This window comes from Dipodomys ordii, unplaced genomic scaffold, assembly GCF_000151885.1.
Source record: "Dipodomys ordii isolate 6190 unplaced genomic scaffold, Dord_2.0 Scaffold90, whole genome shotgun sequence".
Taxonomy (NCBI): domain Eukaryota; kingdom Metazoa; phylum Chordata; class Mammalia; order Rodentia; family Heteromyidae; genus Dipodomys; species Dipodomys ordii.
Genome location: NW_012267306.1, coordinates 10,162,746 through 10,179,877, shown reverse-complemented (window position 1 = coordinate 10,179,877; position 17,132 = coordinate 10,162,746). Strand labels below are relative to the sequence as shown.

At 35.9% G+C, this 17,132-nt stretch overlaps 1 protein-coding gene across 1 annotated transcript in view; it reads right to left on the bottom strand.

Annotated features, from left to right (window-relative positions):
- The window catches only part of Sema3c (sema domain, immunoglobulin domain (Ig), short basic domain, secreted, (semaphorin) 3C), a 161,478-nt gene that overhangs the window by 21,640 nt on the left and 122,706 nt on the right, over window positions 1-17,132 (bottom strand). The window contains exon 12 of the mRNA XM_013026091.1: window positions 15,843-16,065. Coding sequence (XP_012881545.1) covers window positions 15,843-16,065 — 223 coding nt within the window. The remainder of the gene's footprint in view (window positions 1-15,842; window positions 16,066-17,132) is intronic.

Here is a 17,132-nt window from a genome sequence, read left to right as displayed (position 1 = left end):
CAGTCGTGGGGCTTGAACTCTGGGCCTGGGCGCTGTCCCTCAGCTCTTCAGCTCAAGGCAAGCGCTCTACCACTTGAGCTACAGCACCACTTCCGGTTTTCTGGTGGTTTACTGGAGATAGGAGTCTCACCGTCTTTCCTGCCCGGGCTGGTTTTGAACCGCGATCCTCAGATCTCAGCCTCCTGAGTAGCTAGGATTACAGGTGTGAGCCACCAGCGCCCAGCTACATTGTGACTCTTGACTATATCATGGAAAAGCTGTGATATCCACACCTTCAACATCAGCTCAGGACAGCTAGAGGCCCATTTGGTCCTCAATAGTATTGCAAGGCTTCCCATGGGAGGGGAGGCTTTTTAAAATGCAGTGTCCAAAAGAAAAGAAAAAAAAGTCATCTAATCAGTGTTTTCTAAAATGTATTGATGTTATAATTTTCAGGATCACATAAATCTGAAAGTCTTAGGGTCAACTATGTTCAACAAGTTTTTTTGTCAGAATATTTCAGAATAGTTTAAATACTTCACCACAATGTAAAGAATTTCAGAATGGTTTAAATACTTCACCACAATGTAAATAATACATAGACTTTCACCTTCATTTGCTGATATTTTTAACTTCACTTGTCTCCTTGGCAACTCTAGACATGTTCAATCACACAAATACTTTCTAAGTGTGGCTTTCAGACTGCCTCCCTCAGGCCCTTTGGTAATCTAGTAAAACCATACATATTGTTTCTTCTATCAGATCATGGATGTAGAATCTTTGGAATTCCTAAATATCACTAAATTTTACAGAGATTTCAAGATTTAAAAAACAAAAAATTGTGCAGTGTGACTCTTTTTAACCTGTTAGTTTTGTGGTAGTTGCCTATATTAATCAAAGAGGTAATCACCAAATTAGTCCTTTTTATAATATAAATTTATCAAATCTTATCTTAATTCTCTGTGTATTTCCCTAAAATAACACACTTTTTCTACTAATGCTTAAAATAATGATGTAATAAAGATACTTAATAAAAGGTACACACATAATTCTAATAGGCTGGGAAGGTGGCTCAGTGGTAGAGTGCTTGCCTTGCATGCCTGAGGCCCTGGGTTCGATTCCTCAGCACCACATAAAGCATAATTCTAATAAAGAAGCTTCAAGTGTTTTGAAAATCAAGGTGTAATTCACACATATGATTCATGAAATTGCAAAAAGAACACTTAGTCTGTAAACATCAGAGTGTCTGATAAAACCTAGAGTTGCCATAGATGTAAGGAAAAAGGAAACTTCTAAATATTGTCAAGAGAAATGTCATAAGGATAATCTTTCTGGAGGACACCATGCTCATTGACCATGATAAAGTAAGTTACTAGAACAAGTTTCTCGACTGAGAAAGTTTTCTACAAGCTGTAAAACATGGCCCGCTATTGGGGCTCACTCATACCGAGTTATAGCAGAAAGTGCAAGATTAAAATAAAGGTGGCCAATAGGCTGATCCCCACGATCACAACCATCTGTGGATTGTGTTCCAATAGAGGTTCAGGGAGTTAATGTTCAAGTTGAGCACAGAAGTCTCACTTGAGATGAAGAGGTTTATATAAATGTCTGGAGCAAAGAAGGAAATGAATTCAAGGAGCAAAGAGAGGAAAAGAACTGTCCAGCATGGGTGCCCACATCCTGAGTACTGGGCAACATCTTAACAGAGTATGAGAGCACCCAGGCTTAAGAGTTTGCAGCTGCCCAGGCAAGAGGCAAAATAATGAATCATTATCTCATCAATATGTTGGCTGAGATTAGAGTTCTGGTTGCATTCAGATTTCATTAACAACTTGTAAGGATTGTTCATATCCAACTGACAAAAGCAAACCTGAGCTTTTCAGAGGCACACAAAATGTATGACCAAGACCTGATGGAAGAGAAAGAGTTTAGAGTTGGATTCTTGAGAAACTGAAGTGATTTATTTGAGCATATACATTCTGATGAACAGTTAAAAAAAGATCAAATATGATTGAGACTATCACCTAATATAATATCATTATTGAAATGATAGTACTATTTAGACAAAGTAAACAGAATTGTCTAACATTTAAGAAACAAATTTGTTACACATAAACAAGGAGAAAGAAAATATGGCCAAGCATGAAAAAAGAATAAAGAAGTTAAGATAAAGCAGATATTGAGCTTACTAAACAGTAACTTTAAAGAAGACCTAAATATAGTCAAGAAATTAAAAAGATTTTTTTCTTTTCAAAACTTGAAGGAATGATATTAATGAGTAAACAGGATAACAAAGGAATAACAACCATTTAAAATTAGAAATATTAGATTTAAAAGTATAATAGCTATAAATAAAAGATTAATATTATGGCTGAAGAGAAGGCTAACAAGTTGGGGTTGAAAACAGATAAAGTCAATGAAGTTAGAAATAGACCATAAGAACTTATTAAATTGGAAGGAAGGAAGAAGAGAAAGAAAGATGGAATGAACAGCCTCTTGGGCTGTGGGTATGATTGAATGGCCTCATTTTAAAAGAATATCCTAATGTGGGGGGAATTTGAAGTAATTCCAGCTGAAATCTCTCAAAAATTGATGAAAAATAATACAGTATAGATACAATAATTCATTAAGAAAACATAATAAATATAAAGAGGCAAGACTTAGTACACATATGAAAATAGCTAAAAATGAATGGCAAAGGAAAGAAAAAAAAGTCTTTGGCAGTATCAAGAGTAAAAAGACACTTTGCCACAATGATTGGTAGCGTTCTCTGTAAAACAAGAGGGCTAAAAAATAATGAAGTAATATTTTTAATTTTTGAAAAAGACTCAGAATTCTTTATCTAGAGATATAAATATTTCATATATATTTTATAAATGAAAATGCTAATTATCATTTTCCAAAAAGAAAAGCTGTGAAATGTGTTCTATATAGATCCTTGCATTTGGAAGAAATGCTTAAAAGTATCTTTTAGAGCCAGGCCTAGTGGTATTTATACCTGCAAAGGGCAGTGGTCACAGGACCAAAAGCCTGAAGCTACCCTGGGCCACATAATGAGATCCCCCTAAATATCTTCTAGTCTTCTACTCAAAAGCAAAACATCACAAAGTGCAAAATGAGATTTATAGGATCAAATAACAAAAGCAGATATGACCTCTTCCTGTGAGAGCTGACTGGAATAAAGAGGAACATTTGGGAACTTTCTTAAGTCTGATAAATGCTGACACAAGACAATGCTGACTGATGCTTCCTCCTAAGGATGGCAGAGACCAAAGTTCCCAAGAGCCTGGAGTCCTCCTCAAACAACATCAACCCCTCCCACCAAGGACCTCCTTTAATAAAATAAATGCCAGCCAGTCAGAATCAGCACCTTAAGTGACAGCAAAGGAAAATTTTCCTCCCTCAAAAAAAAAAAAGTCAAATTGAGCTATTTGTGATATCTCATGGCATGTAAGAAAATCAGTATAAAGATTATAATTCTTATTATGAATTAGGGATTAGTCTCTATTTTTTAAGTGACTCATTAATTATCTTTTATCCCTATTTCCAACCTCAACATTTATAGGGCTTTATCATTTTAAAATATCTGTTATTTTAAACTCCATGCTGACTTGAACTAATTTGGTCATAAAACCTGACTGGCACTGACTTGAAACTATTTATGTTCTTTACTCATTACTCATGGTTTGAAGATTTTTATGTCGCCCTGTAGAAAAAACACTGTGTTTTGTATTGTCATGGGTGTGGTCCAAGTGTCTGTAGGCATTTTGAATGTGCAAATACTACCTTTTCTTGTTCAAAAGCTGAAATGCTGAAATGTTTGATTTCAAACAAGAGAATATAAACTACACTTCCTTTTTTTCCTTAATTAAAATCTCTTTCTCAGTTGTTTACAATAAGCATATGCAGCTTAGCTGAATAAAAATAATTGAAGAAATGTAGTTAAATATTTGAAATCAAAGTTTTGTTTTGTTTTTCCCCAGAGATTAGAGTGTAAAGCTTGAAGAGAGCCTGGTTCAAACCACTCTCTTAATACATTACCTTAGGAAGAGAATGTTTTGTGTTGGGTATGTGAGAGACTGTATTGTGATGGTGATGCTTTTAGTACTCATGAGTGCTGTTCCTCACCAGCCCAGGTAGAGCAGGTGCTACAGTGCCTCTGAGTGAACCACACACATATGGATGCACCCACACATATATAAAACATACATTCTCTATGTGTGTCTTCATGCACGTAAAATTTTGATTTTTAATATATAATTTTATATATCATTCTATTTATATGTAACGAAGCCCAGTAAGTACCATGCAATTTTCTTCCCTCTCTACAAAATATGGATAATGAAGTTGCTTTATACACTTGGCAGAGCTGCTCAAAATAAGTCAGACAACCTATGTCACCCTTCCTTGTAAACTCAAGAATATCACCAATGTTAACCTCTATGGGAGGACATTGTCCTTCCTTATTCTTCTTCTGCTTGTGTAATAAAAAAATATTCATTTACTCTTCTTGTACATGAGTGCATCAGTATATTTTCAGAGCAAAGGAAATGTTTCCAATACTATAAGCATATTTATCTATATATCACTGAAGTTGCTTCTTTTTCTTTGTTTCCTTCCTTTCTTTCCCTCTCCTTATTCTCTCCCTTTCCTCCCTTCTTTCTGTTTATTTTTTCTTCCATTTTTCTTTCAGATCTTCCTATCAGAGTGTGTACTCAAATGTAGGCAACATTATAGACCAATTACCTGCATATTGTATTTTAACAAATTATTATGTATTTAACACAATTTTTGAAAAATCTCAACTAATGTTAGGATTGTCCAGTATGTCCTCAAACATTGGCGTGTGAGAAGACAGGATGATATGGAAAGTGGCATGGTACAAAGGCCCTCTGATACAATGAGGCCACAGGTGATGGTTACTCTTCAGCTCCCTGTTAAGGCCATCACGATGTTACTTCCTTGTATTCTTCCACTTACTTTCATGCTCTCAACTCTATCTATTTTTTTTCAGCCCTTCAATGAACTCTCTATGTTAATTTCCTTATCATCAGAGTCTCCTGGACTGACTTCAGGCATTGTCATGAACTCAACTAACACCTACATTGCAAATGACTCTCGTATCTCTATCTCAAGCACAGCCCTCTATGGTGAAGTGTACCCTCTTTGACTTATCCTTCTGGATAGACCAGCAAATCTTCAATCAAGTGTGAGACTTGGGCTTGCATTTCAAAACTGTTTCCAAAAGCTCACAATGTTAAACAATTTAATCTCTCAAATTCTCACTGAACACAAACAGTAAAAAGGGCATAATAATTCCACCTCAGTTGTTTATGATGAGGTTTTTTAAAACCTTAATATATCTTTTTATTGCATTCATTTAAATGGCACTACCTTCACTGTGAGTCTTTAAAGTTTGGTGGCAATGTGTTTGAGACTTTGGATTTCTGGAACAGCTACAACACACCCACTGAGAGGAGAGAAAGGAGAAGAGATCCCTGGAGAATTTCCCATTCCAGTCACTTTTTACCTGTATAAGGAAGAAATATTTTCTATCCTGAAGTCAGGTAACAGTGGCTCATATCTGAAACCCTAGCTATTCAGGAGGTTGAGATCTAAGAATTGCAGTCAGTTTGAAGCCAAGGTGTGCAGGAAAATCTGTGAACCTCTTATCTACAACTAACCACCAAAAAGTTGGAAGTGGAGCTGTAACTCAAGAGACAGAGTGCTAGCCTTGAGCAAAAACTCACACAGTGTCTAGGCCTGGAGTTCAAGCTTCATAACTCACACACACACACACACACACACACACACACACACACACACACATATACACACACACAATTTCCTGAACTGGGCCTGATATCAAGAAATTAAACCTATGGAATTTGTGTCTTTAGTGATTGAATAATTATGGGATCTGGGGATTGGTGATGAAATTGAATCATAGGAGAGCAGAGCTTGTGAGATGGTCGTGTCAGGCCAGCCCCTAGCCAATCTATTGTCATGTAGTACTCAGGGACACCCGGGCGGCTAGTGCTGCTCTGAGTTGTCAACTGAAGAATTTCATGGGTAAAGTGTGTGACTTTTACTGTCCTTGAGTACTCGTCATTTTAATGACAGGAAGAAGCGGTGGATTGGTTGAGAGCAATGGACTATATCTTAACCATTTTCCAATACTTGTTGTAGGAGGTTGGGTAAAACTTTTTGCCAATCTGCACCACTACTATGAGGTTTTAATGAGATTTTATAGTTTGATACTATAATTAGATATGGTATCTTGGATTTGGTCTCTGATGACTTTTGAAAACTGCTTGCTCATTTTCTATTACCTTACTCAGCCAAAGATACCCATTTGCACTGATATGCAAAGCTATAAATCTTCACATCAAGGCACCAATGGATTTGTTACCACCAAGTCCTTCTTCTTCCTAAATAGTTCTGAAACTGGATAGTTCCTCTCAACATCCTACTTATAACTCTTGTTTTAATAATTTCATGTTTATGCCATGAGAAGTCCTCTTTCTCCTTTCTCTTCTGAATCTGTCTCCCACAACATTGTCAAAGGGACTTGTATAAAATACACATGGATACATATATACAGTATGTTGGGTAATATGGCCAACATACTTTAAGGTAACTTCTAATGAGTCACACCTTGTATAAATCCTTCCTTGCAGGTAGAACATGTAATTTGGTTGTAACTAAAAGAAAGTGCAAAAGCGAGTGATTGTATGCCAGTGCCATTACTATGCTACATTATCACTGTATTAATAGACTGAGGGACTGCCTGACTTAGGCAAGCAGCTTAGTTTTAATAGCCTATAAAAATTTCCTTCTGACAGGGAATCATGCGTTCCTAAAAGAGCTAAGGCAGCAAGAAATTTAATTTTGCAAAATGTGTGTGAGTCTAGAAGGTGACCATGAGTTCAAAAAGAGATGTGGCCTGACTACACTGACAAAATGTTATGAGACTCTGACTTGAGAGGACAGGTCAGCTATCATCCATCGAAACTGGTAGAAAAGAAATATGGATAATCTAAGACAATAATTTTGTGGAAAATTTTTATGCAGCAAATTAAAAAAACTATCAAAAAGGTGTATCAAGCAGCTACTCTGACATTTAATAAACATGAATTGAATTAGATTGCTTTGTCTTCACTGTTCTTACTGTAACTTCATTAATGAACAATGATGCTGCTTTTCTTTTTTCTAAATCATTACCATTAAGTAGGCGCTGTAAATTCTACTGAATGGATATGTCACATTGTAATTTAATAATATAGATATTTCCATGTTTCTATGTACTCATTGATAAGCTGATTTTAACACATACCATCTCATCTTTGTGATTAATTAGCAGAAATCCAGAATTTTTAGATTATTACAATTAATTTTATTTTTTGAAAATCTTTGGAGAAGAATGCATTAAACTAGCATGCAAAAGCTGCTTATTTTCATATTGCAGTCATAAACAAATTATCCCCAATTTAGATTCTTTGAACAGTAAGTATTAATTACCTTAGAGGTTCTTAAGACTATAGCAATAGTCTCACTGCACTAAAAGGAAAACTTCTAGAATTCTATTCCTTGTTTGGATATTCTAGAATTTAGAAAGCAGAAATTGAGGGGTTCATTGTTCTATACTGCCTTAGTGGAAGAGAAAATAAGTATGTAACTTAGCCAAATTAAACATGTGATTCTAATGAATGGATTCATCTCAAAAATTCATTTAAAATTCTCTTGTTCCAATTTATACTAGATTTAGCATTCTACAATGAAACATTTCCTTCCATTTTCTAAAATCTGAACTTTTCCCAGAAAAATAAAGAAAAATAATTAAAGCTAGCTTTGCACACAGGCCACCCCAACTGAGAGCCCCAAAGGTCTTGCAGTAGTCACAGAGGGACAGCCTCCCTGGCAGAAGGAAAGGGAGGCTACACATTCTTGTGAGGGGACAAAGGCTGCCAAATCCACCCCAGGGAACCTTGGCAGCACATCAAGAACAAAACCAGAGTGTGGCTATTCATTCTTGACACGCAGACAATAGGCTTCATAAATTAATGTCATTGAGGTCAAAAATTGTCTTCCACTCCTGTAAGTAGAAGTTAAGTAGAGGCAGCATGCAGGACTGAGCTTTCACTGTAGTGGTTCTCAAGTCCTCTACAGAAAGGTTGGTGATTAAATAGTCAAGGAGCCAATGGTACAGAGCAAATCACTCCATTTCTCCTCTTGCTGACAAGCACCATTTCACTGCGAATATGCAAGTTTACCCAGTCTATCAATCACCCACAAAGATTCCATTTGAATTAGTTAAGAGAAGCATGACAGAAAGTTTTCTGTGTGTATTTTTTGGTGAATATGTGATGCATTTGGGATACATACATACTTTCTATCTTAAACAAACTGTAAACATGTAGAAATTTAATGATAACCTGAAAAAAATCAAAATGAAATACTATTTCATCTATGCTTCCTTTCTGTATCACTAAAAGTATTTACCTCCACTTCTTAATAGAATATAATACACACAACATGCATCAAATTTACATGCTTAATTCTAGAAAAGTTAGGTTAGTTTACACAGAAGAATCCAGTGTGTTTCAAGACACAGTTTAACCAGTCTTTTCTGTCATCTTGTTCACATGTAAGATGTGGTGACAGCAAGTAGATGGGTTAAGTGATAGCACTTAAAGGAATACCAATAGTGGGTGTTGAGAGTCACTCCATTAGTGACATCTTCTGATGTGCATAGAACAAACAATAATACTGCATTTAGAGCAAAATGTAAAATGCAAATGGAATTACCTTCGTTAAAGGAAAAAAATATAAGTAGTATGGCCAGTGAGTTAGGACTTTGAAGAAGACAGATGATCAGAAAGCAAAGTAAGACAGAAAATATTCATATCTGACTTAACATAAACTATATATTGGCATGACCTTAATGTATCTAAAATTCCATCTAAATACAGTGCTGAATAATGAGGACAACTCATTCACTCATTCAAAGAATGCCTATTTAAGAGCTACTTTGAACAATTCTATAGCTTAGATATTGAATGTAGATCAAGGACTATATCAGAACAATACTACTGCCCCAAGCCGCTTAGGTTCCTTGTGTCTCAGAAAATAAGAAGGAGGGTTGAATGAGATAAATCATATATTACATTATAACAATAACAACACATTCCAGAAACTGAAGCATGCTTATTTATGAGCACAGTACTAAATAAATGGGTAACTTGAACATCTGGCAAGATTGCCGTTTATGTAAGCATTATAGGAGAATAGACTTTATGCTAACTTTAAAAGAAAGATCTCTGAAGAGTAATATTAAAAAGAGTTTGCTTTTAGAAATAATTGTCTTGAGATTAACCATATATGCCTTTCAAGTAAATCTCTCTTTAAGGTGTAAATTAATTGAAAATATTTCTCTCTGGATTGGACATCATGATCTTTCTTAAATGGCCTTCTGCACTACCTCATACCTGATCGGGCAGCCAGGACCCCATTAGTTATGATTTTCCTTCGATCAGTTCAGCCATCATTCTACACAGTTAAATTAGTATTGCCCATGGAAAGCCCTCAGAAGTTTTCAGATTCAGCCTTGCAAAGCAGTGACCCACAATGTTATTTTTTTAAAAAAAAATTGAGTGACTTGGAAAGGCATTTGTTCCTTATTTCTAAGCAAAGGGGAAATGTAGACATCATATTTAAAAAGGTAGTCAGGCACAGATTCCAACTGACAGTAGTGTTCCCAAACTCTAATGTACTACATTTTGCTTGGAGTATTTTAGGGTCTTTAAAATCAGAATTCCTGGCTCTGAAGATCATTAAGTGTGCCATTTCTACGAGCTTCAACTGCCAGGACTGTACTTACCAGGAAGCCAGTTTTCCTCCAACACTACCAGTCAAGCATGTTAAGGCTTAGTCACAAATGTGGCACAAACTTCAAACTTCCACACTTTCAAAAGACTTAACTGGAGCCAGCTTCCAACTTAGTACTCACCCAGTTAAACGGAAGCTAATAAGAAGCATGAAATTGTAGATGCCATGTAAGAATTTTGGCAGAGCACCACAGATATTGACCCTACATTAAAAATTCATAATGATATTAAATCACCCTAAAACTTTAACACCCATTCATAAGAATACTCTCCATTATTCCATAAAAAACCACATGTCATTCTGATTCATGGGTAGCACTAAAATAAAAATTTGACAGAATATGTTTGAACCTGACCCAAAGACTTAAATATTTTCCCAACTCCAGAAGCAAAAGGAAAACAGACAGAAATCTCTGGGCTTATGCATTAGAGTCTGCTCTGAGCAATTGGCCTGGTAATAAACAGTAGGTGGCAAAGTTAAAATAGAAATGCTAATCCCATGAGAGTCCTCTCCTGCTGTTTTACATCTGCCCTAAAGATTAAAAAAAGAAACTGAGCAAATAATACAGAATAAAACAAAGCCATGATTTTTATATGTATGTTTGTGTATGTATTTTAAATATATGATCTGTCTTAGGAAGGAATGAGAAAATAAGTAATTTAGCTTCTAGCTAAAAATTAAATAACATAGCAAGCTTTCTAAAATTCAGAATAAAAGTAGAATGATTTATTATGGGAAATATTATGCATCCCTATATTATCTCCTCAAATTAGAAACCAGTTATTTCTTTGCTATACTTTTACTTTTACATGTATAGACCAAAACAGTCAAACGTAATCTACTTTAGGCCTTGTGCATTGAGGATTCAGTGGCTCCTGGTCAAGTCTTCCTGTGCAGCACAAAACCAACCTTACTTAGTACATGAACAAGAAATGGGTGTGGTTGAGTTTTAAGAAAGCTTTATGAATAGTGAAACCTAAGTCCTAATTTTTATTACTTGCAAAATATTCTTCTTCTGTGTATCTTAACCATTTCCAATATAAAACAATATTCTTAGTGTATATAGTATACACTTGCCCAGATTTGTTCCATAGGTTACATAGTCAGATCACTCTTAGACCAGATATTGATAATGTACAGAGAAGTAAAAGTTAAATGCCAATGACCACATCTGTCACCTTCCCCTTTTTCTTCCTTCTTTCGTCTTTCATTCCATCTTGTTTTCCAATTCTGTCATTCCTTCCTCCCTCCTTTTTTTCTTTCCTTCTTCCTTTCCTTTCTCTATCCATTCTTCCTTCCCTCCTTCCCTCTTTCCTTTCCTTTTTTCATTTATTTTTTGGATTACTCTGTTCATTATCTGGCAATACATAAACTATAATCTGAGGCATTCCAATGAGAATGTAAGGCCAATTTATCAGCATCTCAGTCTTAGCTAGAGTTAAACTCACTATTGACACTAATTATCACAGTTACAAGGCACTAAGGCCACACAACTACCCATGGGGATGCTTTTAATTACAAAATTATTCATAATATTTATGTCAAATAAACTTACATAATATCCGTTTTGCACTCCAGTGAACTTGTCACATGCTTTCTTGATGACTGATTATTTCCCCAATCCCCCTAAAAATTTCTTGATGGCACAGAAGGAAGGAAGCTATGACAAAAGCCTTCCTTAGAAAGTGGAGGTGTGGCTCAAATGGTAGGGTGCCAGCGTTGAGTGAAAAAGAAACTTCCCTCCATGTGAACAAGTTGGAGAATCATTGTTCATAACAGTGAAAGAAGTCTTTAAAAATGTTTTTAGAGATTTGGCAATTCTGAAGAAATGATATATTCTCCCATTTAGATACAAAAAGCTAAAAGATTGTTGGACAGTAGCCTGTGATTGCCCAAGAGCCATTTCAGAAAAGGTTTGAATTCTTAAAAAAAAAAAAAAGCATGTTTCTACCAATTATTTTATTTTATTTTTTTTTTATTTATTTATTTTTGGGTCCGGTCGTGGGCCTTGAACTCTGGGCCTGGGCGCTGTCCCTCAGGTCTTCAGCTCAAGGCTAGCACTCTACTGCTTGAGTCACAGTGCCACTTCTGGCTTTTTCCTTTTTGCTTATGTGGTGCTGAGGAATCGAACCCAGGGCCTCAGGCATGCAAGGCAAGCGTTCTACCACTGAGCCACCTTCCCAGCCCCCTACTACCAATTATTTTACACCAATATCCTCTTGTTAGAATTTTGGATAAATAGAAATCACTGATTAGAAATGGTAATTCAGTGTTATAGGACAATGTGGATAAACTAGTGAAGTTGGTATAATACAGTCTCTCCATAAAGACACTACTGACAAAGACACTGCTCTAGCACACACTTTTCTATTGAGATAGAATTATCAAAACAGTCTTGAAGCTTTGTAAGCAATTATTAGTGAATTTTTCCACTATAATTAAACACATATGCCTAAACATTGTTTCAAAAAATGCCACAACTGTTTAAATATCAATATAGATAACTTTGTAAAGGTGCCAGCAAGTTATGCAGCAAGAAAAGCCAAAAGATTAGAGCAAAAGCACATTTTTTTACTGTGTGCTATCTACATAAACATTGCAGAACAGTCTTGAGAGATTGAAAACCCCATGCACAAAAGTTTCCCTAAGGTAGGGCTGGGAAGGTGGCTCAGTGGTAGAGTGCTTGCCTTGTATGCTCAAGGCCCTGGGTTTGATTCCTCAGCACCACATAAGCAAAAAATAGAAAGCCGGAAGTGACGCTGTGGCTCAAGTGGTAGAGCGCTAGCCTTGATCTGAAGAGCTGAGGGACAGCGCCCAGGCCCAGAGTTCAGGCGTCATGACCGGACCCCCCCCCCAAAAAAAAAAGTTTCCCTAAGGTAGAAAAACAAAAATAAAAACAAAAACAAAAACGAAACTAACAATCTGACTATGCTATCCAAGTTCAACTTTAAGTCAGACTACAAAAGGTAAAGAAAAAAAGCAAGAATAATTACTTGGTAATATCAGATATTAGGTTGATGTAAGGCCCTAAATTATTACTTGGATTTGAAGAAAAAAAATAGTTCTTTTTCAAATGCAAACTACATTGTCTGATCTGATCAGTGTCTAACTAAAAGCAATTGTTTATGCTCATTTGCATGGAGCCTACTTGTTAGGAGAATGCATCTTGTATGTAAATGAAGATAAATGCTTTCACAGGCATTTATGAATTCATTCTATTACATGAGTAACAATGGACATTGTTAGATTTCTAATTTACCTTGACAAATATGTATTGACCTAATGCAGTCCTGTGACATGCCTACAGAGAAATTACCTATCAAGGACAGAGTAAACCTTAAGAGTAAAGTGTAGCAATGAATACAAATATGCAAGATTGGATTAAGTTCTGGCTTGAGTTGTAGAAGAGAATAAATGAGCTTGGAGCACATTGTTTAAAATGTTAATGGGTTATACAATACATGTTATATACTAGAAAATTGTAAATCCAATATTGAGCCCGCAAGGATTAATGACACACATTTTGAATTGTTTGTGCAAAATAATTAAAGCCAGATGAATAAATGAAGTGATCAAAAAATGTATTAAAAGAGTGGTCATGGACAGAAACACTGAATAGAGGTTCCCACATTTATGAGCAGAAAGAAGACAAGGAAGTGACTGAAAAAAGAATGACCAGGAGAAGGCTGGAATTAGTTGATACATAGGTGTAAGAAGCAGAAACCCGGGGCTGGGAAGTTGGCTCAGTGGTAGAGCGCTTGCCTTGCATGCTTGAGGCCCTGGGTTCGATTCCTCAGCACCACATTAGCAAAAAGGAAAAAGCCGGAAGTGGCGCTGTGGCTCAAGTGGTAGAGAGTTAGCCTTGAGCTGAAAAGCTGAGGGACAGCGCTCAGGCCCAGAGTTCAGGCCCCACAACCGGACCCAAAAAAAAAAGAAGCAGAAACCCACAATACCTAATGTTGCAAGGAAAAGCACGTATAGTATTTCAGTGGTTTAAAGAATGGCATGTCTTATCAGAAAACTACCAAGTCACTGACACAATCAGCAATAATGTAGAAGTGGTAGTGAGTGAAGATGTGTATGTATTTTTTTAATTATTATTTTTATCAAATCAAGACTTGGTGTGGAACCAAAGTTGGAACAGCTAGGCCCAGTAGCTCATTCCTGTAATCCTAATTGCCTGAGAGACAGAGATTAAATTATGGTTTCAAGCCATTTTAGGTAAAATTTAATGAGATTCTTTCAAAGAACAAACTAGGCATGGTAATGACAATGAAAAGGGAAAATATAAGGTGATTAAGAACATAATTATAATAGCAACAATCATAACAACAACAACAATAATAATACCCAAAGGCTTGGAGCTGGAAGAATAGCTTTGAGCAATTACGTGTGGTCAGACTGGAAAGAAGGGCTTAGGATTCAGATGGTTGGGGAATTGAAGAAGAACCAATGAAAACAAGAGGAGCCAGAGTGAAGTTGCCAGATGTTAGAACAGTCTCTATCTCTGAAATTTCCAGCTGAGATGATGTGAGAATTAGAATTGTGAGCTTTGAATTCAAAGAATAAAGAAGGATAAAAGAAACTTTATAAGAAAAGCAGATTTGGGATTTGTTTAGCCAAGAAAAAGTAAAACCACATTATTAAGCTGACTGAAATTTGAGTGCAATTTAATGCAAAATACGTATTCCATTGCTGCCATATTGTATAATGACTTTTACAGACACGTGAGTCTATTTCCTAAATTAGAAGAGAGAGTAGCAGGTTTCTTGGAGTAGGTCTGATATTGCAGTAGGAAAACTGAGAGGGGATTTTATTACTGTAGTAAGAGCTATGTGAAATTCTGTTATTCACAACAATGAAGTTAAGCTAGAAGACCTGAAATCTATGGGAAAAAAAATTAAACAAAGAAATATAGTATTAGCTACTTGCTTAGGCAGATAGCTAAGGTTTTATTACATTTTTTATTGGTTCTCAGATTTTAGGATGAATCATCACTACCTCCTAGACTTATTAACCATAAAATGCTGCGTCTCACTTCTAGCATTCCTGGGTGGGGCCTAGAAATAGAGTATTTCTTACAGGTTTTAGTGGTACTGATTTTGCTGATCTGAGAACACCACTTTGAGAAGCAGTGCATTAAACAACAACAACAACATGATTAATATTTGCATATTTTGTAAATCTCTGTGACCAAAAGTATTTTTATTTAACTTCAGATAAAGTAATTTGACAATTAGAATTGACAATTGTGGATATATTAAACTTGCCAAATTAATATTGCCTAACAATATACCTATATTTGAGTTCAATTCATTTCCAAATGCTATACAGAACCTGTTATCTATCATTATCTTCAACAATATCCTTAGAAAAGGGATCCCAAGTGTTGATCAAAAAGTCACAAAATTTCCTTTGCTTCAAAAATATCATTCCTGGGGCGGGGAAGGTGGCTCAGTGGTAGAGCGTTTGCCTTGCATGCATAAGGCCCTGGGTTTGATTCCTCAGTACCACATAAGCAAAAAGAAAAAAACTAGAAGGGGTGCTGTGGCTGAAGTGGTAGAGCGCTAGCCTTGAGCTGAAGAGCTGAGGGACAGCGCCCACGCCCAGAATTCAGTCCCCACGAATGGACCCCCCCCCAAAAAAAATCTTTCCTGTCCTCAATTCAGCTCATATTATGATCTGAGTATAAAATCATATATAATATAATATAATAAAAATATAATATTCCTATATTTTACTTAGGTATCAGGAACTCTTCCAGCTGTTTAACATTGACAAACTCATTTCTCACAACAAATACATAATTTATTTTATTAGCTTCATTTACACATGTAAAAACAGTCACCAAAAGGTTTAAATAGCTTTCTGAATTCCAGACAAAAGGAAATATCAGAGGCAATTTGCTCTCCATACAAAGGTCCTAACTTACTACCTATATTGGAACACAATCTTTGAAGTGTAGTTTGACTCACCTGTTCCAAGAAACAGGACATGGTATCTACCATCGGCAGCACTGACTCTGTCCACAGCTATCTTTGTGTACTTGTAGTCGGTGCCTATACGAACTATTAAAGGCCTTCTGTGGATGGGGTAGATGGAGTTGTACATGAGAGGGTGGTTCCGGATGAAAGTCACAACATCATCTGGAAATTCTTTGGTGGTTCGCATATTGGGTGTAAATGCTCCTCCTGGACACTAAAAAATATATTTTGAGGAAATAAATTAATATAATAGTTCACTTTAATAATTATTGAAAGCCTTCTCCTTCTCAAAACAGAAGCTCCAATTGCTTTAGGTATATTTACTATCCACTGAAGAGAAAATAAACAGCTTGTCCCTCGGCATGCCATCTGTAGAAAATTAATATGAAATCCTACTCCTTCAAGGAGTTAGATAATTGATGGAAGCAAAGTCTACTTATCCTATCCAATTTGTTTTCAGAGGAGCTAATGCTTTAGCATGTGATATAAATTTCCCCTTTTCTCTATAACTTTTCTTTTTTTTTGATGTCATTGGAAAATAAAAACTTGTGGACACAATCTAATATTGCCATTGGTTAAACTTTACTAGATGGTGACTTATTAAACTAAATCAAAATTATATTGTACAAGAGTTTTTTTTGTTATTATTTTTATTCCATCTGTTTTACCTTCCTTAGAGTGATCTGAGTGGTTCTTCCATTGAATGTATTAAACGAGATCTGAAAATCTTCACTAGAAAAGACTCCAGTCCTGTCTGTTAAATTTAGAATAGAACCTCAACAATCTACACTGGCCTATATGCCTGAGGCTTTCATCTCATGATAGTTCTTACTAGTCATGAATTTCAACTTTATTTCCCTTCTTGCTTCTTGGCACCTGCTGCTGCTCAATTAGGTTCATCCTCCAGCACACCTCCAGTATCTTATGATGCCTCATTCAGTTCTTAGCTTACAAGTTAGTTCTTTAAGGTGATGATAATATAAAAATAGCTCCTCCTATTTATCTTCATTTTCTGTTGCTTTAGTCTGCTATTTTTCTTCACAGCCCTTTATTGAACAATAGATTACATACAAATTTCTAGTGTGTTCATTGTACATTTCTCCTTCTATCGTGTTAGCTGTTACTTGATAGATGCAAGAGTAGGCAGATGGGGAAATTATATCAATCATTATATCAGGTCCAAGATTTTGGTAAAAGGTCTGTATAAAAATGGAGTTCATAGTATGTCTACCCGGGAAGGCAGATTGGAGGTTGCTCAAATAAATAAACATAGAACTTCCC